Here is a 22,847-nt window from a genome sequence, read left to right as displayed (position 1 = left end):
CCACTCTCCACTCAACTGTGGAGAATGTTCTGTCCATTCGCTAGATCTGGGTAGGGGTTTAAAGTTTACCGCCTGTATTGTCCTTGGCTGGTGCCTTAGTTTGAGCGGGACCCCTGGGCCCAAATCTGCCTATCATAATGTTCTACTTGTAGGTTTCTAGGACCCTCTGGATCCTTCTACTTTGCTATTCTCCCATGCTTCTCTCATCTAGAGTCCCAATAGGATGCCTTCCCCTCTGTCCCAGTTTCCTGGTAAGTGAAGGCTTTCGTGTGACATGCCCCTTGGGCTAGTATGCAGATATAAGTGAGTATATACCATTTGAGTCTTTCTGCTTCTGGGTTAACTCACTCATTATGATCATTTCTAGCTCAATCCATTTGTCCACAAATTTTGGGAATTTCTTGTTTTTAATAGTTGAGTAGTATTCCATAGTGTATATGTACCACAGTTTCTTTATCCATTCTTCTACTGAGGGACAATAAAGTGAATATTACAATAAAGCAAATCAGGATTTTTTTAACTTCCTAGTGCACATAAAGTTATATTTATATATGCTGAGTTGAGTATCCAACAGCATATGCCTTTTAAGCAATGTATTGATCTTAATTTAGATTTTTGTTAATGTTGTTGAGCAATTCTAGTGATCATTGGAGCTTTTTGTGAGTTCTGATAATTTTGCTGGAGGATGGTGTGTTGATGCAGTAGTTGACTCTGCCTTTCATGAGAAATTACTCTGTAGCATGTTTGCATTTTTCCCACTGTAGAATTTCTTTCACAATTGGAACCCATCTTTTCAAGCCTATCCACTGCTTTATCAGCTGAGTTGGTGTGATAGTCTCAATCCTGTGTTGCCGTTTTAACAGTGTTCACTGCATCTTTACCACAACAGACACCACTTTCTTGCTCCAGCTCCTCATGCTTGAAGGCTTTACTGTGAGTTTGCAGTCATTCAGTCACACCTTCAGGCTGTGTTGCTGTGACAATTCGCTTGCTATTTCTTCCACATCTGGCTTTACTTCTCCACTGAAAACTTGAACCTCTCAAGATCACCCATGAGGGTTCGGATCAGCTTCTTCCAAACCCTCTTAGTTGATGTTTTTATCTTTGAAATCACCTGTTGTCTTAATGGTGTCTGGGACAGTGAATCTTTTTCAGAAGGATTTCTGTTTATTTTGCTCTGATTCATCAAAAGAATAGCTAGCTATACCCCTAAGTATATGTCTTAAATAGGAAGACTTGAATGTCTAAGTGACAGCTGATATAGGGGCTACCAAATGGGTATCATGCAGGCAAGACGTTCATATGCATAAAACAAAAGTAAACCGATCTAATCTCTAACTATTAAACATCACTAGTCACAGATCAGCACATAACTGTACTAGTAATGAAAAAGCTCGACTCATTGTGACAAATACCCAAATCTAACAGACACAAAGTAAGCACATGCTGTGGGGAAACGGTGTTGAAAGGTTTCTTCAGCATGCGGCTGCCACAAACCTGCAAACTGTATTTAAAAGACAGTCTAATAAAATGACTTGTACTTGCACTTGTATTTCGCTATGCCAGGCTCCAGGGGCAGCATTATAAATGAAGTGGACAGAGAATCCCTGCCCCTACATAATTGTGTCCTGCAGCCAGAACATCCAGCTGAAAATAAAGAGATGATAAGTGCCCTAAAGGAAAACTAAAGCATGATGGGGGAAAACGGGGGAAACTGGACCTTGAGTCTGGAGGGGTCTTTAGGGCAGCATCTCTGAATGGGAGTGAGCATACAGGAGTCAGGCCAGTGCGAGAGAGGTGCTAGAGGACAAAAGACAAACTTAGACGGAGGGGAAGCAGAGACAAAGGGCCTGGCTTGAGAAGAAGCGTGGTGCAGGTGAAAAGCATTTGACATGACACTGTAAAGACTGAAGTGATACAGAAATGGTGAACTGACACCCAGGCCGCTGGGTGCTTGGGTCAAAGACCAGCATACACAGTGTTCCGTAGCTGGATCAGCAGGTCTCCTGCCGTGCCACTGGGGATCTAACCAGAGTATTGACATCCTACAGAATTTATTGTTCACTGACGAAAACGACAATTTGGAAATTAAAGTAATTGACTTCGGGTTTGCCCGCCTCAAGCCACCTGACAACCAGCCCCTCAAGACCCCGTGCTTCACCCTTCACTATGCAGCCCCGGAGCTCCTGACACACAACGGCTATGATGAGTCCTGCGACCTGTGGAGCTTGGGTGTCATCTTGGTGAGTTTGTCCTCACAGCCAGTAAGCTCGGCCTGCTCTTTGGTGGCCTTGGTGCTTAACTCTCACTGCAGATTTTCATAAATTCATGAAAACACTGGATGTGCTGGTCTGTTTTCTGTATAACCCTAGAGATTTCTACTTCTTAAAGCCTGTAATAGAAAAAACGTAGAATTATTTTGGAAGAAGTAAGTTGCTGTGGTTTATATAAAGTATACATCGTTGTTTTGAAAGAAGCTAGTGTTGGTGATAACATAAGACATATAATGTGTTAGAATACAAAAATAGTGGCTCCTTAATAAAAATATGTATTCTCTGAAATTCAACACTAAAGGTGTAAGTAAACAAAATTATTTAGGATAAACTGACACATTTAATAGATACAACTAGAAATATATATAGTACCTTACAGTAATATGGGGAGCATGCTTTTCACACAGTGTGCATGATGTGAAACTAGAAAAACTTCCTCACATGGTCATCTCAAAATAGCTTTACTTGATCGTCGCATAATCTGCAATGCAGCATGTTAATGAGGAACCGCAGACCCTGCAGAAAGATAAAACTGAAAATCGACATCTCGCCAGTCAAAATTGATATCCGGACGCTTTTCTCTCCTGCCTCCCATTGCTGCAGGGATGCAGGTCCTTAGCCTGCCTTTGTCTACACAGTGGATGTGTGTAGGGGGCTGGGTCTTGTTGTTGTTGTTGTTCAAACTGATGGGTTATATTGTACCTGTAGTTTGACTCTTGAAAACTTAATTGAACCATTTGGGCTTTTTTGGTAGTGAGCAATCCATATTCCTCCCTTTTTCTCAATAATTATAAGCTGTGAGGATGAATCTTTTTTATATACACAGTTGCATTTATCTCGCAGTTTTCTTAGAATTTCTGGGAGGGTGTGCTTGTTTTTATTTTAATGTAGCTGCCTAGACTTTTCTTCTGTCGGGGTTAGTAGACATCATCAGCTGCACGTGAGCACGCTGCTTGTTACCAATTTTAGCCTTCAGTTATTCCCCACTGTTCTTAAGATATGCAGGCATTTCTTTGAATATGCAATGTGAACATCGTTTCGTACATGTGGACATTTATATTTCTGTTTCCTGGATTGCCATTTATGAGTTTGCTTTCCTCTAGGCAGCTTTTCTTTTAAAGAATTAAAGTCCCAATAAAGACTGTTAGCCCTTGTGCCCATCAATAACTGGAAATGTTTCTCTGACTTACCTTTACTTAATGGTAAATACGATTTTGATCTTATTTTTAGAGAAGTTTAAGGAAAGAAATGTTTTTGCTTTTTTAATTTCCATGTAGTAAGATAGGTCAGTCTTGTCTTCATGGCACGTGCTTTGATGTCACATTGTCACTACCCCTCCTTCAACCCAGGATCACAGAAATATTCTTCTAAACAGAATCAATGTCTTATTTTTATACTTCAGTCTGCACTCCATCTGGGGTTTATTTTGGTGTTGGTTTGTTTCCCCTCTCTCCCCTTCCCCCACCCCGTGGCTAGCCACTTGTCCCTGCAGGATAGCTCTTTATTTTTAAGCCTTATATGGCTTTCATCTGAGCAATTTAAATAATCATTCATCACTTTCAAACTAAACTTAGATATTTAGGGATAAGAATCTTTAATAAAAGTAAACAAGCAACTTCCGTAGGCTGTAGAGTTTTAAATGGATGACATTTTTTACTAGTAGCAATGCCCTAACATACATAAATGAAAAGAGCCTTTCATTTTTTGTATTTTCCTTTTCATTGTAAAAGAGAGTCCTTTACGTTTAGTGCCATTGTGACCATCAAACTCTTTTCAGGTTTTCAAAGAGTTTTGGACATGCAAAGAAATGTAGTCAACCTCCTAAGTATATCCTAATTATTTCATATATATAAATGTGTGTGTGTGTGTGAGAGAGAGAGAGAGAGACAGAGACAGAGACAGAGACAGAGACAGAGACAGAGACAGAGAACAACCTTCTGGAAAGGCAAGGGTGGAAGTCACCCTGCCTATTAGACCTAATGGTCAAATGTTTAAGAAAAACAATAAAAATCAAGCTAATGGTATCATAGAGTCAGGGTGTTCAGACTGTGAGCAATGCTATTGTACAGACTACCTGTGTGTCCAGTAGATAATTTATAAGAGAAAAAAGATGTCTTGAAAGTTCAATTCTCAACTTCATTTGGAAAAACAGATAACCCAGAATAGCTAAAACAATCTTGTACAATAAAAGATCTGCCAGAGGAATCTCCATACCTGATCTCAAGCTGTACTATAAAGCAACAGTAATTAAAACAGCATGGTACTGGCACAGCAATAGGCTGGTTGATCAGTGGAATCGATTCGAAGACCCAGATATGAATCCACACACATATGGTCACTTGATTTTTGACAAAGAAGCCAAATCTATTCGATGGAAAAACGATAGCATCTTCAACAAATGGTGCTGGTCTAACTGGATGTCTACGTGTAAAAAAAAATGCAATTGGACCCATATGTGTCACCATGCACAAAACTCAAATCCAAGTGGATCAAAGACCTCAACATAAAACCAGAGACACTAAGCCAGTTAGAAGAAAAAGTGGGGAAGAGCCTGGAACATATTGGCACAGGAGATAACTTCTTGAACAGAACACCAACAGCCCAGGCCTTAATGTCAACAATTAATAAATGGGACCTCATGAGGCTGAGAAGCTTCTGTAAGGCAGGAGACACTATCAACAGAACGAAGTGACAGCCTACAGACTGGGAAAAGATCTTCATCAACCCTACATCTGACAAAGGTCTAATATCCAAAATATATAAAGAACTCAAGAAATTAAACACCACCAAACCAAATAACCCAATTGAGAAATGGGGCTCAGAACTAAACAGAATTCTCCACAGAGGAATATCAAATGGCTGAGAAACACTTAAAGAAATGCTCAACCTCCTTAGTCATCAGGGAAATGCAAATCAAAACAACTCTGAGATTCCATCTTACACCTATCAGGATGGCTGAGATCAAAAATTCAAGTGACACCACATGCTAGCGAGGATGTGGAGAGAGAGGAACACTCCTTCATTGCTGGTGGGAATGCAAACTAGTACAGCCACTTTGGAAATCTATCTGGCGCCATATCAGAAAATTGGGAATAGGGCTTCCCCAAGACCCAGCTATTCTACTCCTTGGAATATACCTAGAAGATGCTCCAGCACACAACAAGAAAATTTGCTCAACCATGTTCATAGCAGCCTTATTCATAATCGCCAGAACATGGAAATAGCCTAAGTGTCCCTCATTAGAAGAATGGATAAAGAAACTGTGGTACATTTACACTATGGAATACTAATCAATAGATTGAACTAGTTAACCCAGAAGGAGAAAGACTCAAATGGTATATACTCACTTATATCTGGACACTAGCCTAAGGGGCATGTCCCAAGAAAGTCTTCACTTACCAGGAAAGTGAGACAGAGGGGAAGACTTCCTACTGGGACTCTAGGTGAGAGAATCAAGGGAGAATGGGGAAATAGAAGGATCCAGAGGGTCCTAGAAACCTACAAGTAGATCATTATGATGGGCAGATCTGGGCCCAGGGGTTCTGCTCAAACTATGGCACCAGCCAAGGACAATACATGCAGTAAACTTCGAACCCCTACCCAGATCTACCCAATGGACAGGACATTTTTCACAGTTGAGTGGAGAGTGGGGTCTGACTTTCACACGAACTCTAGTGCCCTATATTTGACCACGTCCCCTGGATGGGGAGGCCTGGTGGCACTCAGAGGAAGGATAGCAGGCTACCAAGAAGAGACTTGATACCCTATGAGCATATACAGGGGGAAGAGGTCCCCCTCAGTCACAGTCATAGGGGAAGGGAGTAAGGGGAAAATGGGAGAGAGAGGAATGGGAGGATACAAGGGATGGGATAACAATTGAGATGTAATATAAATAAGTTAATAAACTATATTTTAAAACAATAAATAAAAAAGAAAAGAAAAAAGATGTCATGAGGTCAGGTTTGGTGGTTCATGCCCATAATCCCAGCACTCAGGGGTCTGAGGTAGCAGGACTTTCAAGTTCCAGGCCATCCTGGGCTACAGTGTGAAATTCTGACTCTACAAACAAACAAAGCAAAACAAAGTGCAAACCTGTGCATTAGAAACCCTTAAGGAACAGAATTTGTGTACTACTTGAATCCTAATTCCAGAAAAACCTAATTTAAACTGTTAGGTTCACATTGTAAATATAAATTGATATAGCTATAATTATAATATCCTCTGTGTATAATACAGTGAGGAAATATGTACATTGATTAGATACTGAATACTACAAAGAGTGACTTCTAATTTTTAGGAGTGAAAATAGTGTCAGTTGCGGTTTGGTAAAAGTCTCATCTTTTGTAGACATATGAGAAAACACAAAAGAAAATGAACAAAATCAGCAGCTGCATTAAAGGATCAAAAAGTTTGCAAATTTCCCCATATAAATGAGTGTGTCTCAGACATCTAGATCCTAACTTCCCTGCAGTAAACACACCAAGCACAAAATTTATTTGGAGTTTTTTGTTTTATCTTGGAATTAGATGCCTCTCTTTCATCTTGCATTTAATAAATAGAAATGTTTTAGATAAAAATAAACTTACATTATCACTATTAAATCAAATAAAGTACTCCAAGGAAATGCGTGCTGTGCCGATTGTAACTTAATATACATCAAGATTTTAGAGTTGTTGTTTGAAATGAACAACTTGCATAGCATATCAGTCTGCTTATGCTGCTCACAATACTGCAAACCCAGTGAAGCCACAGACACATAGTTTCTCACTGTTTTGGAGGCTGGAGAGTGCAAGCTCACAGTGTTGGGACTGGTGTCTGTAACCCTCCCTCTGGGCTACAGCTGACTCCCTGCTGGCTCTCTCCTTACTCATCCTCTGTGGCACATGCTTAAATAGACAGAGCTCGCTGGCGTCCATTCTCTTACAGGTGCTAATTGGACCAGGACCTTCGTGCATAACCTCCTTTCATCAGCGTTAGTGCAGAAAAGCCTTCTCGCTAAACACAGTCACGCTGGGTGTTTACCATGCAAGTTTATGGGAGACCAGACCTTCCATCCACACACTTATGTATAAAACAGTGTTCAGAACTGTAGCATGCCTCTGACGTAGCACATAATTCCATTTAAAACATTTTCTCTACATGTATTATTCCTCACCTTATTTTCTGTTGTTATTATTGTTCCCAAATTTTTACTCTTATTTTTTAAACTAGAGAATTTAAGAGAATAATACAGTGAATGTTTTAAGATTTTGCTGCATTCGATTTTTATGATTCTCCCATGTGCATGCTCTCTGTCAATATATATACACACGTAAGACATATGTTGAAACAGCCTCACATGTATATGTATATAATCACATGTGTATGGTTATATCTTGGATTTTTGCTCTAATATTTGGAAATGAAGACAGAAAGTTGTTCTTTATAGAACTTGATGCACACCTATTAAATAAAAACTGTGAGATCTCATCCCGCATTGATGGGCGAGGGGATTCTGTAGTTACAAAAGTAATTTTCAATTTTGACATTGCAAAACCCATGTTACTTCATTTTGCAAGTCTGAAATGTGTTAGTTACTTTGGTAATAGAAGTCAGTCTCTTACATCCAATAATGTTTATTATAGTACCAGATAAATTATGCTCACAGAGTTAATATTACTTTATAGGCATGGGCTGGCAGGGATTTTTATAGTCATTCTGATTTTTTTTTTTTCACTTTCTTCTTCCATGACAGTATACAATGCTGTCAGGGCAGGTACCATTCCAGTCTCATGACAGAAGTTTAACATGCACCAGTGCAGTAGAAATCATGAAGAAGATTAAAAAGGGAGATTTCTCCTTTGAAGGAGAAGCATGGAAGAATGTATCTCAAGAGGCTAAAGATTTGATTCAAGGTAAGACACCCAGGAAGTCTGCTGTTCTGCAGCACATGTAGTGACTTAAGTAGAACCATGTCCACAAGTCTGTGTTTGCTGATTGTTCCAGAAACCCACAAGGAATCTCGAAAGTTTGCCCTGTGGCTTGTCTTTTTTCTGGAACTCTCCCTTTATAATCTCATCCCCATTCCCAGCATGAATCTCCACATGGCTCCTGCTGCCATCTCTACCTAATAGATCTAAAGCAATCCAAAGGGAACCTCATCTTTTCTCCTGCGCTTTCCCCCAAACATGTTGTGCTTCTGTTTTTTGGGAGGGGGTTGTTTGTTTTTTTTGTTTTGTTTTGTTTTTCTTTTGAGTGATGGCACTACCTCAAGGCCTGACCATGGGAACAGAAGCCTTGGTGTCACCATGACTCCCTCCTTTCTACCCACGTGACTTTCCAGTGAATCCCAAATGAACAGGACAGAGGTCATCATACCTTTTCTGAGGGAAAATCCTCTGAAGAAAGTTAGGTAGCTTTGCAGATCCTTAGCCTAGCCTCCAGAGCCAGCCTTTCATGTCCTGGGTGGCCTGCCTCTGCTTCCTCACCCTGTCTCAGCTGCTGTGGAATTCTTGAGTTCCTTTTGGGTGGAGCTTTCAAAGGCCTCTGTTTCTTCACACATGGCCCTCAGTCTAGCTCCTTTTTCTCATCACGTGGCCTTGTTTCCCAGAAGCCATGTAGGCCGAGCACATTTCCTGTGTTAAACTCATGTGTTAGGCTTTGTTGCTGCCCAGGTGCTCTCAGGTTAGAATTGTGTCTTTGTCTCCGTCTCCAGCTCTCTCCTCTTTGAGTCTCCCTAAGTCTCTGGTGCCCACCGCATCCTTTATCCTGGAAGATGGCTTACTAAGCTTACTAAGTCACCAGTGGAGTCCTTTTGAGAGGTGATTCTTTCCATGAAAAGCTGGCTTACCTACAGCATCATAGAAATAGGCTTTTGTGACCTGTTTTTGTTTTTGCTTTGAGACAGAGTTTCTCTGTGTAGTCTTGGCTGTCCTGGACTCAACTTACAGTTCCGGCCTTGAACTTACAGCGATCCGCCTGCCTCTGCGTCCCGCCCCGAGTGCTGGGACTGAACATGTATGCCACTACGCCCTGCTTTGTGACCTTTTCTTAAAATCCAGTGTCCTCAGCAGATTTAGGTGTGTATGAAAATCCACATGTAGGCTGTACAGGCTTCTTGAAACTGTTATGTCACAAGAACATAGTTGACCTTCATACCTGAGAATGATTCATTGGAATACCTTATTCCCACAGGACTTCTTACGGTTGATCCAAATAAAAGGCTGAAAATGTCTGGCCTGAGGTACAATGAATGGCTTCAGGATGGCAGTCAGCTGTCCTCCAACCCTCTGATGACTCCAGACATTCTGGGGTCTTCAGGAGCCGCCGTGCACACCTGTGTGAAAGCAACCTTTCATGTAAGGCCCTCTTCTGTGCAGGAGTGTGTTTAAAAGGCGCGTGTGTTCTAGTTGGGTAGCTCTGGAGACGTAATCCTCATCAATACGTTTAAAACAATTGTGTACCTTTAATTCAGTGTGTGTTTTTATAAACCACGTCATATTGAACACATGAACAGAAAGCATGTGGCAGGTTACAGTTCTTACCGACTCACAAAACACGAGCTGCTTAGAGTGAGTTTCTGGAAGTGGACAGTAATCTGCTATTTGAACGTTTGAAAATTCAAACAACACGGACAAGAACTCCCTCAAATGAAAGGTCACTTCCTAGGAAAAATATACAACAAAACCCTGAGAACCAAGACCTATGTGAGTGTCCGTTATTTAGAACCCATTAGTGCACAGCAGGAAGCAGGAAGGGCGGGAGGAGCCGAGTTGTGCTAAATGCAGATTGTGTTCTTGAAGGGCCGAGACTGCCCATTGCTGACTTTATCCCGAGCGCGCGCGCGCGCGCGCGCGCGCGCACACACACACACACAGTTCAGATAATCAGTGCAAGGTGAGTTGAAAGAGGCATGAAAAGGTGCTCGGTGTGAAACCGGAAGGAACTGAGAGACTGGCTGCAGGAACCCAGTGCTTAGCGGCTGTGATGTGGGGTCTGCAGGCGTCACTAGAGCACTTCTCCTAACCCACATTAGGGGAACGCAGGAGCGAGTGCAGTGTGCTGGCACACACCTGTGACTCAGCACCTGGGGGACAGAGGCAGGAGAATCAGCCCAGGTTATCCTCAGCTACTTACAAGTCTGAGGTCGGCCTGGGCTGCTTCAGACCCCGTCTCAATAACGCGCACAAAACAGGAGCTGGAGCGATGACTCAGGAATTAACAGTACCGCCTGCTCTTGCAGTGGGCCTGCTCAAGTTAAATAAAGGATTTTAATTAACACACAAAAAAAAAAACGCAACAAAGAGAAGTAATCATGACTGAGACAGCTCAGCTGGTACAATTCACACAGTTGCTTGGTGTCAGAGTGCTGGCCTATCATACCTTGTCCGAGTCTTGAGGGTTGGATGGGAAAGTTTTCTGAGCTTTGTTTCAAGAGCAACTTGGTTTTCAGAACAACTGTCTTCTGTTTAAAGTCAAAACTACTACAAAATCTTCAGTTATCCTCAGACCCCGCCCGCCTTTCTCCACAGGCCTTCAACAAATACAAGAGGGAAGGGTTTTGCCTTCAGAATGTGGATAAGGCCCCGTTGGCTAAGAGGAGGAAAATGAAGAGGACAAGCACCAGCACAGAGACACGCAGCAGCTCCAGCGAGAGCTCCCGCTCTTCCTCCTCCCACTCCCACGGCAAAACCACGCCCACCACGACGCTGCAGCCCGGCAACCCCACAGACAGCACTAACCCAGACACCCTCTTCCAGTTCTCAGACTGAGTGCCGTGGGAACAGGATGTCCTCGCTAACCCTTGCACCTTAGCTCCCTCAGCATGTGCCTGAGGTATGTTCTGTGCTTTAAAAACGCGTGTCCCATTGTTGTCATTGGAATCTGCCTCGTAATGAATATTTTTCGGGGAAACCTGTTTGGTTATCCTTTTCAAAAGCACTGGACAGACAGCATTACTGTGAATAGAGGACACGTGATAACCTTTTTAACAGACCAGCATGATGCCAGCTCAAGATTCTTCTTGAAACAGCAAAGATTTCTGTAATTTTAATGAATAGTTAGATAAGTCACAGAATTTTTTTCACCTGTCTGCCAAAAAGACTTGATGACTTCTGCCCTGCCTGTAAGGTTTTAAAGAAACTTTGGGTAGCGATTTACCAGAGAAAAAGGTCTGTTTTTGAAAAAGATGATATAATGAATTTTATGTGTGGCTTGTTTCCTAAAAGAGAATTTTAACTTATTGTTTTTATTTTATGGTCATATATGCTGATAACATGCTATTATTAATCTTTTTTTCTAAAAAGCAAAAAAACACAATATTTAAGAACCTAAGGTCCTATGCTCTGCACTTGAGACCTATATGAGATGCATGCTAAGCCATGTTTACTTTAGTTATATACTGCCATTTGCTGGCAGCTTGTTTAATGGTTATTGCAGGAGTTAAGGTACATACATGCCTCTTGGTTTTATGTAGTAGGGCGCTTTATAAAGTATGAGTGTTGCAGTCTTAGAAGGTGCACTGCTTAAAGCATTTGTACTGTATTTTTGCCATTCTTTTTATTATCTACTTTAATTTGCCCTCACATCCCTCCTCTGCTTTCTGTGCAGCAAGTAGAGAGGGACATGTTGTATAATGACTCATTAGCCACTTAACGCACCAATATGAGGGAAAGGAAAGGGAAATTACACTCAACACTGTGCTTCTTATCTGTACACTGTGTTGCACTGCAGTGAGGCATCCTCTCCTGTAGTCATGTAGTCTGTACATAATATTTTAGAGCCGTACCTATACTTGTTTTGAAATGTTTCTGTTAAATTTTAAATCCACGAAGCATTTTATAAACTTAGCAGAGCATTTTTATTGCTCAAAAGTTCTGAATTCATACAGACAACAACAAGTGCTATGCTATGAAAGCATTTCTTTGAAAGACTGCTGCATTTTAAAATACAAACTAATTAATTCCCTATGCAAAAAAAAAAAAAAAAAAAAGAAATTATAGGATTTGTATGGTTTTTTTTCTTTAAAGCCATTACATGGAATGTCAGGACTCAGAAAAATAATCTTCGTATGTTTACAAGAATCATGCTTAAAAAGATATTGCCCTACATGTTTATTTTACATTTTTGTTAGTGATAATCTCTTCAGCACTTGTTCGGAATTTATACAACATACCTACTTATCTCTTTCTTAACATATTAGCATTAATTTCAACCAGTGATGAATACTAAAAATTCTGCATTCTGTGTAATGGTAGTATATTTATTACTAAATCAATGTATATACTAATAGCATAGGCAACAAAATGACAAATATTAAAATATTTTCAAAACATTATATTATCCTGTTCACTTTTTGTTCACAGTAGTTACTGGGGATATTTTTGATACTCTGACTGACCAAATGGCTATAGAATTCTCATTGAGTCAATAAAAATTTTGTACTCCTAGCTTTCAGTCATTTCTAGTAATGATAGGAAATGATGTAAATTACTAATAAACTGTAGCCATTTCACAAATGTGATGCCCTTGAGCACAGGTTTTTAATAACAATATGTCCATTTGTTTTTACACTGGATATATGTGGTTATATTTGGAAATGCATTGGTTAGTTCTTGAAGTCATTTGTAAATGTGTGTCCTGGCAAGAACTATGAGTTGCAAAATACAAACTAAGGAGGCTGTGTTGCCAGCAGAAAGTAATCTAGAAAAGTAATCTGAAAAGTAATCTAGAAAGCAATCTAGAAAAATCATTCAGCCCTCCCTCATGACTGATCAGTTTATTGTGAGTATTGGAAATGGATGGGTTTTTCATTTCTTCACCTCATATCTTCTGGAGGATTTGATAGGCCTGAAATGAGCAAAAGGAGGGTAGAATAAGAAGAGGAGGTAAGGCTGCTGGTGAATGGGTGAGCCTAACTGAGTAGTCTAGAGGGATCTTGTGAAAAGACCTTAGGAGACCAGTGAGATGCTGTCACTGTCATTGACTATAGGCGCTTGAAAAGCAGTGCCTAATGATCCCTTGGAGACTCTGAGTTAGTGGGCAGCAAGGCATCCTGTAAGATTCTCTGAACTTTGATTTGGTCTCATCAAAACTAAACAGTAAAAATGCTATATATGAAAATACTGAGTAGGGGGCTGGAGGAGATGGCAGCAGTTAAGAACGGACACTGCTTTTGGCAGAAGGATCTGAGTTCCATTCCCAGCACCCATGTCACACAGCTCACAACGGCCCGGAGCTCTAGTTCCAGAGTATCCCGTGCCCTCTTCTGGTACACAAAAATATTAAGTGAAGTGACTTTAGATTTTAGGAGTAAAATAAAAATAAATCATAGAAAAATAAATATCTACTTTAAGTTGTTTCCTTTATGACAATAGTTTTGGAACTAGAGTCAAGTCATCTTACCGTTCTTTATTGATTACACTGTAAGCAATTTATGTGACTATATATCCCGAGGCACACATTGTGTCATTGCATATGTCTAATATATTAGAAAGCAAAGGAGACCAGTTTTTGTTATTACTATGACAGATCCTGTTATTGAATGAAGTAATTTAGCTCTCGAAATCCATCAGTCCTCCCAAGTCTCTATAAAAACCATTTTACTATTGGAATGAAATGAATTTCACATGATAATCTGTCTTGAAGTTGCAGACTCCTTTGTGCATGAAAACTGCCTTTTTCTTTTGAGATTACTGCTAATTAAGTAATTATGCAAATGGCTATATTTTAAATGTAAGGTGATTATTTTAAAGAATTCTACTAGGGTAACAATGAGTGATTTTTTTAAAAAGAAATAAAATCCTTTATCTAAATATGAACTCAAGTATTTTATAAAAGCATATAATTTATTGTCTTCTTTCTTTCTTTCTTTCTTTTGTTTTTTCAAGTCAGAGTTTCTCCGTGTGGCCCTGGCTGTCCTGGGACTCACTCTGTAACCAGGCTGGCCTTCCAATTCAGAGATCCTACTGCCTCTGCCTCTGCCTCTGCCTCCGCCTCCGCCTCCGCCTCCGCCTCCTGAGTGCTGTGATTAAAGTGTGCATCACCACTTGGCCACTTTTCTTCTATTTCAAACATCTATTTTTGTTAGATTTATTAAGAACAAGCTGCTTTAAAATGTTGAAAAATTCTCCTTATTGGTTCGATATGCATTATTGCCTGCATCTGCCTTAGAGCTCCTGGTTACTTTCAGATGTTTTCCCAGAGACCAGCAACAGCACGACTGGAGTGCTTATGTGGCACCATCAATGCCATTCGTTGGTCTACTGAGTTAAATTCCAATATGTTACTTAAATTCTGTCAGAATAATTGTCTCCTAGGTGAAATATTCTAATGACACTGCTTGGCCTCCCGAATGTCTTACACCAACACCCCAGTTTATTGTATTGGATTATACTGTGTGAATTCCGATTGTCACTTAACACCTTCATTCATCACTGAAGTGAGCATTGCAAGCTCTCATGAAGTACAAGTCACTGCTTTGAGTTTTGTTTGGTTTGGGATTTTGTTTGTTTGTTTGTTTGGGGGGGATTGTTTGTTCTGTTTTTCTTGATTTGTGTTGAGACGGTCTCTACATAGCCCTGACTGTCCTGGAACTCACTATGTAAATCAGGCTGGCCTCAAACTCAGAGAGATCCTTCTTCAAATTGCTGGGATTAAAGGCCTTGCGCCACCATGTCCAGCCCTCATGAGTCACTTTAAGACCCCAAGAGTCACAGAGGAAGAGAAGTATCATCTTGAAGAAAAGGGCTGCTGTAGCAATCCAAGCTTTATTTACATCTTGCCAAGTAATTTCACTCTCAATTGTGACGTTCTTTGGAGAGAATGTTTTCCTTAAGAGTAGTTACTTATTTATGGAGCATGTGTCATATGCCCTGTAATTGCAATACTCAAGAGGCTGAGCAAGGCTATGAGACAGGCCTGCCTGGGCCTTGTTTCTATGAGGGGAAGGGCTGTGTTTTCAGAGAGATAGTATCATAGCCTATTTGATGAACCTAACTTCCATCATTGTCAGTATTACTTGCTCTGGAGCTTTTAACGAATTTCTGCTGAGCCCTTTCTTTACTCATCCAGTCCTATACTGTAGAGTCACAGAAACTAGCTCATTTCTATCCAAGTGATTTCTCCCCTGCCTCTGTTCACTGTTCATCTTTCGTTTTGGTTTGGTTTGGTTTGGTTTTTTTTCGAGACAGGGTTTCTCTGTTGTAGCCTTGACTATCCTGGATTCACTTTGTAGACCAGGCTGGCCTCGAACTCACAGTAATCCACCTGCCTCTGCCTCCCGAGTGCTGAGATTAAAGGCGTGTGCCACCACGCCCGTCTCACTATACATCTCGTCCAGTGAATTTATGAAGTAAACAGGTACCAGCTTCCTTCTCTCCCTAGCACTGGGCTGAAAGGAGTAAGAAACTACAGCATCCCCCAGGGTGGGTACTGTTGACTGACAACCAACTTTTTCCACATCATCGTTTCTAACCATGAGGAAAAGGCTAATGTATTTGCATTAGGAGACTTGTATTAAAAGATGGGACACCCGGTAGCAACTCAGCAGGCTTAATTTCCCATGCATTTATGCTGGGATAGGAGAAAGGCCATGGGGTGTTTTCCTAGTTGGAGCGATGCTTGGCTGAGTGTAAGGCTTGAGCTCCTAGGGTAAGTACATACAATTTGTACTTGGTGCAGCAGCTGTTTGTCAGATCATAGGAGCCCGGGGTACTGCCTGGCGCTGTGCTGTTTGCTTCATCCTCTTCAATTGCGTAGCACTTTCCATCTTTATGTGTTTACAAAATTTTGTCTGTTTTGAAAATCCAGTTTTATTTTTGTCCCTTTTTACATTAGCTTTTTTAAAAAATCTTTGCTTTGAAGTCCTATGTTTTAAAAAAGAAATGTAAGCAAATCTCCAAAAACCATGGCTTTATTTTCTTTTTTTTTTTTTTTTTTTTTTTTTTGTAGACAGACTTAGAACTTATCATTTATTTTGTTTGCTTTGTTTTAAAATCCAGTAAGGAAGATTAAGACACCTAACATTTTACAGTAACAGTTCTCACTTTTCAAGGTTGGTTGTATAAAATGAGCATGTCCTGCCTGCTGGGGTGACGATGTGACGGCTGTCCTCATACAGCCATGGCCGCGGTGAGCACTTGCTTATTCTTCACAGTGTCCTTTAGGTACTTATCCTGCTGGCTAGGATTATCAGCATAGGTAAAAAGACTAATTCAGAATACAGTAGTACTCACCTCTTGGCAAGTGAGATGGGAACAGAGACGCTGCGGCACCGAAAACAGGAATCCTTAAGTACCAAGGTTGGGAATAACATCTCTAAAAGCCTCACTGGCAAGCCTTTTCTTTTTAAAGAAGAGGAAACCACATGTACACATGTAGGGATTTCTAAGGCTAGCACTCCGTGTGCAGTTGGCATAGTTCTTTCTCTTCGAGGTGGCGCACACCTGTCGATATGGGGCTGGAAACTTGGTGAGAAAAACTTAAGCTCTGATCATTGATATAACTATTCTACAGCTTTATGAGAAAGGAAAAAGGTGATGAGTGACTTTATGTTCTGTGTGCATAATTAGGAGTAAAAGTCCAGTCTAGCCTTAGATCAAATGAACCCTGTTCCTCTCCATGACCGTCGGCATTCACTTCCATCGCTGCCCTGGAGTTAAGTTCCCAGGCTTGGGATGTGTGTTTTTTCTTGCATCATTTTTCCATTTTCAAGTTATAGGTCTGTGTACAGTAATAAATCCTACAATGACTTCAATGAGAAGTGTGTGTTTGTGTGTGTGCCTGTGTGTGTGTGTAAGTAAGTAAAAGTGACCCTGAATTGAAGTGTGTCTAAACTGTTTATAGTCACTGTGTAAACTGATGACTGGTTTTAAGTATTCCATATTAACAGTTTGTTTTCCATTTGTCCTATTTCCCCCTTGACTCATATTTATCATTTGCTCTCTTTTAAATAAAACAAGATTTTGGGGGTTGTTTGTTTGGTAGTTTGGTTTGGTTTTCCAAGACAAGGTTCCTCTGTGTAATAGTACTGGCTAGCCTGGACTCACTTTGTAGACCAGGCTAGCCTCTGAACTCACAGAGATCCACCTGACACTACATATTTTTAAAGTTTATTGACTTTTTCTTTTTATGCTTTCTGGTTATTTCCATTCCATTTTACTCTTCCTTTTTTCCGTCTGAGATTACCTTTGCTGTCTGTGGAGATTTTTTTTTTTTTTTTTTTTTTTTTTTTTTTTTTTTTTTTTTTTGGATGGGAAAGATGTTTACTTCAAGTTTACCAAATACAAATAGCCAAATCACTATGAATATAACATTTATATAATTCCTGATTGTCTCATGGTTTTTCCTGCTGTGTGCAGTTTATTTTATTTATGTATAATAATATAAATGTATATGTTAAAAAACATAAAAATAGAAAAAAAAAGATAATGACATCATTCATCCATTCAGGAGGGAAGAGCCCTGGTGACTTAATATCTAGAAAGCCTCACCTCTCAAAAATACTACAGTGGGAGTTAGGTTTTCAAGATATGAGCTCTGAGGGACACATGCCAATCATACATAACATCTGAATCATAGACATCCCTGCTATAGGTTTGTGGACAGTATCTGACTTTTTCCAGGCCTTATCAATCTGGAAAGGAGATTTCACATTAAGTGAAAACCATGATCCTTTAGCTATTCCTGAGAATCCCTAGACATGATTAGGTAAGTTCAGGCTCCCTGTCACGTGTGGTCTGTTCTTGGCTAAAACTTCTGTATATGACACATGCTGTTATTTTTATTGCCAAATCTTCCACCAGCAAATTCTCTTGGCTTTTGATTTTTTAAATAATGGTTTTGCATTTTTCTTTGAAACACTTTTGTTTCCGGGCATGGTGGCGCACACATTTAATCCCGGCACTCGGGAGTCAGAAGCAGGCGGATCGCTGTGTGTTCAAGGCCAGCCTGGTCTACAAAGCAAGTCCAGGACAGCCAAGGCTATCTCGGGGGGGGGGGGGGCGGGAGAAGAAAAGAAAAGAAACACCTTTGTTGAAATAAAACTTGCTTATTAGTATGAACCGAAACAGTAAAATATACAGTTAAGTGTTGCCTTCGTGTTTGAAAGATAGCTCTGCGGAGTATGAAATCCTAGGTATGCCACTTTTACAGTGCTGTTCCATTCCTTAAGTTCTGTGGCAAAGTTAGCTCTGAGTCTTGTTTTGAAGAGAAGGTATCTTTTTTTTTTTTTCTCTAGCCACATGGGAGGCGGACAGTTGAGACAGGGTCACACTGTACAGCCTAGGCCGGCCTCGAACTTCTGACTCAGCCCTCTAGTGCTGGAACTACAGGGATTACCATCATCTACTGCTCTCTGACCCCCTTTAAAGATTTCCTCTTGATCTTCGGCTTTCAAAAGTTCTGAGTATGAGGTGCCGATGTGTGGTCCTTCCTTTAAAAGCATAATAACCCTACAGCGTCTGTTGATCGATGGCTTTCCTTATTGGAAGTTCTTAATTGCTTACTCTTCACACCTTTTCCAAACCCATCCTCCCTGTCTTCCTTTGTAGGAGTCCCCAAAGCCTCTTCCCCATAGCTCTTTTTTTCTCCCTATCTTTTCTGTTTTTCATCATTTTCCTCCCTGTACTTGAACCTGTATAAGTTTTGCTAATCTGTCCTCTAATTCACTTGGTCTCTCTTCTCCCATGACTAATGAACTTGAAATTTAATTTTATATATTATGTCAACTTCTAAGATACTCATTGACTCTACCATATACTCCAGGTCTCTAGTGAATTCCCAGTCTTCCTTTTTATATTCTTGAACATGTTAATTGAAATTATTTCAGGTCTCTGAAGAAAAAACAGACTGAATTACTCCCTGTTGGTTGTTTCTGTCTCCACGACTTCGCTCCCATTTCATTCATTTTGTCTTGTTTTGGGCTGCCTTGTGAGTTTATCAAATGCCTCGCACTGTGTTTTTAAGATCAAAGAGACCCTGAGTTGTGTGGCCTTCTCCTGTGAGGGTAACTTTTTCTTCTGGCTGTCACATGGAATGCAGACAGAGCCTTATGACCGCATCAGGATCAGGACTTGATATTTGGATGAATTGGACCATACATGCTAACTTTAGCTGTTACTCTTAGCAATTTGGCCATTGTGGGTTTCCAACTGAAAACCCGGGGTATTTATTGGGACCGCTTTACCATGATGAGTCTGAATTCCCACATCTGTCTCCTCAGCACTAAGAGCTGCTAAGACCTCTGCCCAATTCTTACAGCTCCCATTTGAGACCCCCTCAAAGACCTGGTAGCCGTTGGTACTCCTTGTTTACTTTCTTGGGGTGGGTGGACTCCTGTCTGGGACTTTGCCCTCAGATCCTAGCCCAAGCTTCAACTTCAGTCTCTTAAACTAAGTGCTCTGCTGTTCCTGTTGTAAGCCTGTGCCCATCTGCTCTCTGGTGCCTGTTATTAGTATCACAAATTTATGTTAGCTTCCGTGGTCAATGGGTCAATGGGTTTTCTTCCTCACGCACAAGCTACTCCAACTGTGGCCAAGAGCAGAAATTTGATGGTAATCAATTCATTGTTGGGTTGTGAGAGGGCACCAGGCTCCTCTCCTGTTACAGGTCTTCATTAAGGTTTTGTGCCTCTGACCAGATGCAGATCTTCTAGATGCAGGCAATATGATAGAAAGGATAAGGCTTTTTATCTTCCTTTTACAGACAGGATCCTATATGGCTTCTGATTTTATTTTTCATTACATGTTAATTATGTAGGTCTGTGGCCTTTTACTGTGACAGTTCCACACACAAGTATCGTGTGCTGCGGTCATGTTCATGTTCACCTTCCCTGGGTCCCTTCCCTGGTAATAGCAGCCATCCCTTTCCTACCTTCATGTCATCTTCCCCCTATGTATGAGAGAGAAGCTGGGACCTTTTGGGTGATTACCCTTTGTTGCTTTTTGTAAAGAAGTCTAATACTTTGTAATTATATGGGCTGGAAATATAGGTCAGTGTAGAGTGCTTGCCTAGGTGGACAAGGTCCTGGCTTCAATCCCTAATGCCAGGGGGGAAAAAAAGTACATGAAGACCAGCCCAGTACATCACATTTGTAGACCGCTTGTTGAAGGCTGAAAATGCTTAATTATATGCACTTAAGTCGTGACTTCCAACAGACAACATAAGCATAGGAAAAGCTTTCTTTGACGTGTGAGTATTGAGCAGTTTGAGTTAAAATTCTAGAAAGTAGCTATGGTGTCATGACAATGTATGTGTGATCTCAACAGTCTGGAGGCCAAAACAGCATAATTGAGAGTTCAGTGCCAGCCTGGGCTGCATAGTGAGATCTCCCATCAAAACAAAACAAAATGGCTGCTGGCTGCACAAGCATGAGGACCAGAGTGTGGTTCCCAGGCACACAGAGATGTGCATCTGTCACCCTAGCCCTGGGACAGCAGAGGCAGGCTGATCCTGGGACAGAGAGAGATGTGCATCTGTAACCCTAGCCCTGGGACAGCAGAGGCAGGCTGATCCTGGGACAGAGAGAGATGTGCATCTGTAACCCTAGCCCTGGGACAGCAGAGGCAGGCTGATCTTGGCATAGAGAGAGAGAGATGTGCATCTGTAACCCTAGCCCTGGGACAGCAGAAGCAGGCTGATCCTGGGACAGAGAGAGATGTGCATCTGTAACCAGCATAGCAAAATGGTGAGCTCCAGACTTATTGACAGACCCTCTCTCCAAAAAAAAAAAGGGCGGGGGAGGAAAATGCTCAGTTAGCCTAGTACACACACACACACACACACACACACACACACACACACACACACACACACACACACACATCTTTGAAACAAGGCAAAAAAAAAGTACAAAACCCACACGAACAAATTTACGGAGAACAAATGAATCTCTGAAAGGAATTCCTTTTTTGTAGGTGTTAACATGAGATCTGATCATCAGTACACTGAGGTTTCGGATTTTAACTTCAGCTTTTTGAAAAACATTTCACGGGTGACTAAGCCCTCATTAAATGCATTAAGATACTTGAAAGTGGTTTGATGTACTCAGTCTTCCAGAATAGCTTAAATGTCAGCGTTTATCAAGAGAAAATGCATGCTTGGCACCTACCACTATTAAACACTGCAAGTAAACCAAGCATTTTGCTGTTTTTTCTTATTCTTCCTCCTTCTTATTCTTCCACCTCCCAGCACCTGGGAGGTGAAGGCAGAAAGACCACGAGATCAGTTTTCTCCTATAAGGGCTGGAAAGATAGCTAAGCAGTTCAAAGCACTTGTTCTTAAACAGGACCCAGTTTCAATTCTACCACCCACATGGCAGCTCACAACCATGTATAAATACAGTTCCAGGGCAGGCAGTGGTGGTGCACATCTTTAATCCCAGCACTCAGGAGGCAGAAGCAGGTGGATCTCTGTGAGTCTGACACCACCTGGTCTACAGAGCTAGTTGCAGGGCAGGCAGAAACCCTATCTTAAAAAAAAAAAAAAAAAAAAAAGTAGGTAGGTAGATAGATCCAGTTCTAGGGAATCCAGTCCACTCTGACCTCCGAGGGTACCTGGCACACACATGATACATAGACACGTGAGCAAAATACTCAAACACAAATCTTTTAAAAAATTTAAAGAGTGGTTTTTATCATCTCCTTAGTGAATTTGAGGCCAGCTTGGGTTAAATGAGACCCTGCTGAAAGAAAAAGGGAAGAAGGAAAGAAAGAAAGAAAGAAAGAAAGAAAGAAAGAAAGAAAGAAAGAAAGAAAGAAAAGAAAATTAACTTCATCTAAAAGAATTATCTTTCTGCTCCAAACATAGAGTCAAAAGATAACTTTGTGTGGTGCTGGGACTTGAACTCTGGGCCTCTGTGCATGCTAGGCAAGGATTCTTTCACTGGGCTACATACTCAGCCTTATGATTTGTACTGCTGATTACAGTCCATTTTCACATGATAAAAGCTAGTCCAAAAATCTAGAACTTCATTATTATATATGGTAGCTCTAAAAAAAAAATCTAAGATGCATTTCAAGGGCCAGGCAACAAGCCTGAGCACCCTGAGTTTGGCGCTTGGAATGGTGGCTCTAAACACAAGTGCCCTCATTCTGGTTGGTGCCGTTTATAGTAAAGATGCAGACTGGGCACAACCAGAGAGGTTTGAAGCTCTGTGGTTTCCACAGGCTGCTAAGAGTGGGAGGGTACGGGTGACCACTTAATGAGGATGAATGAAGTAACTGCTTGGAGTGATGGCAGTCTGGAACTAGGTAGCTATAATAGTTGCACAGTGTTGTGAACACCCTAAAACTCCTGAATGGTACATTTAAAACAATTGTTGGGGGGAAGGTATTGTCCAGAGTGGCCCCTAACACCTGGGCCTCAAAGGGGCCTCCCCATATCCACCTCCCAAATAACTGAAAACTAGAGGTATCTAACTTTCATCTTAAGTCTTTTGGTTTTGTTTTTCCAGACAGGGTTTCTCCGTGTAACAACCCTGGCTGACTCTGTGTAGACCAGCCTGGCCTCAAACTCGCAAAGATTTGCCTGCCTCTGCCTCCTGAATGTTGGGATTAAAGAGGTGTGCCACCATGCCTGGGCTTCATCTTAATTTCT

At 41.0% G+C, this 22,847-nt stretch overlaps 1 protein-coding gene across 4 annotated transcripts in view; it reads left to right on the top strand.

Moving 5' to 3' along the window:
• Rps6ka5 (ribosomal protein S6 kinase A5) overlaps positions 1 to 11,376 on the top strand; it is a 168,498-nt gene extending 157,122 nt beyond the window's left edge. For all 4 annotated transcript variants that reach the window (XM_051150521.1, XM_051150516.1, XM_051150525.1 and 1 more), the window contains 4 exons: positions 2,052 to 2,243; positions 8,008 to 8,167; positions 9,447 to 9,610; positions 10,784 to 11,376. In XM_051150521.1, coding sequence (XP_051006478.1) covers positions 2,052 to 2,243; positions 8,008 to 8,167; positions 9,447 to 9,610; positions 10,784 to 11,023 — 756 coding nt within the window. In that variant the 3' untranslated portion in view covers positions 11,024 to 11,376. The remainder of the gene's footprint in view (positions 1 to 2,051; positions 2,244 to 8,007; positions 8,168 to 9,446; positions 9,611 to 10,783) is intronic.
• Positions 11,377 to 22,847: the final 11,471 nt, after the last annotated feature.

The sequence above is a fragment of the Acomys russatus genome, chromosome 1 (genome assembly GCF_903995435.1).
Source record: "Acomys russatus chromosome 1, mAcoRus1.1, whole genome shotgun sequence".
Taxonomy (NCBI): domain Eukaryota; kingdom Metazoa; phylum Chordata; class Mammalia; order Rodentia; family Muridae; genus Acomys; species Acomys russatus.
This window is presented reverse-complemented; position numbering and strand designations above follow the sequence as displayed.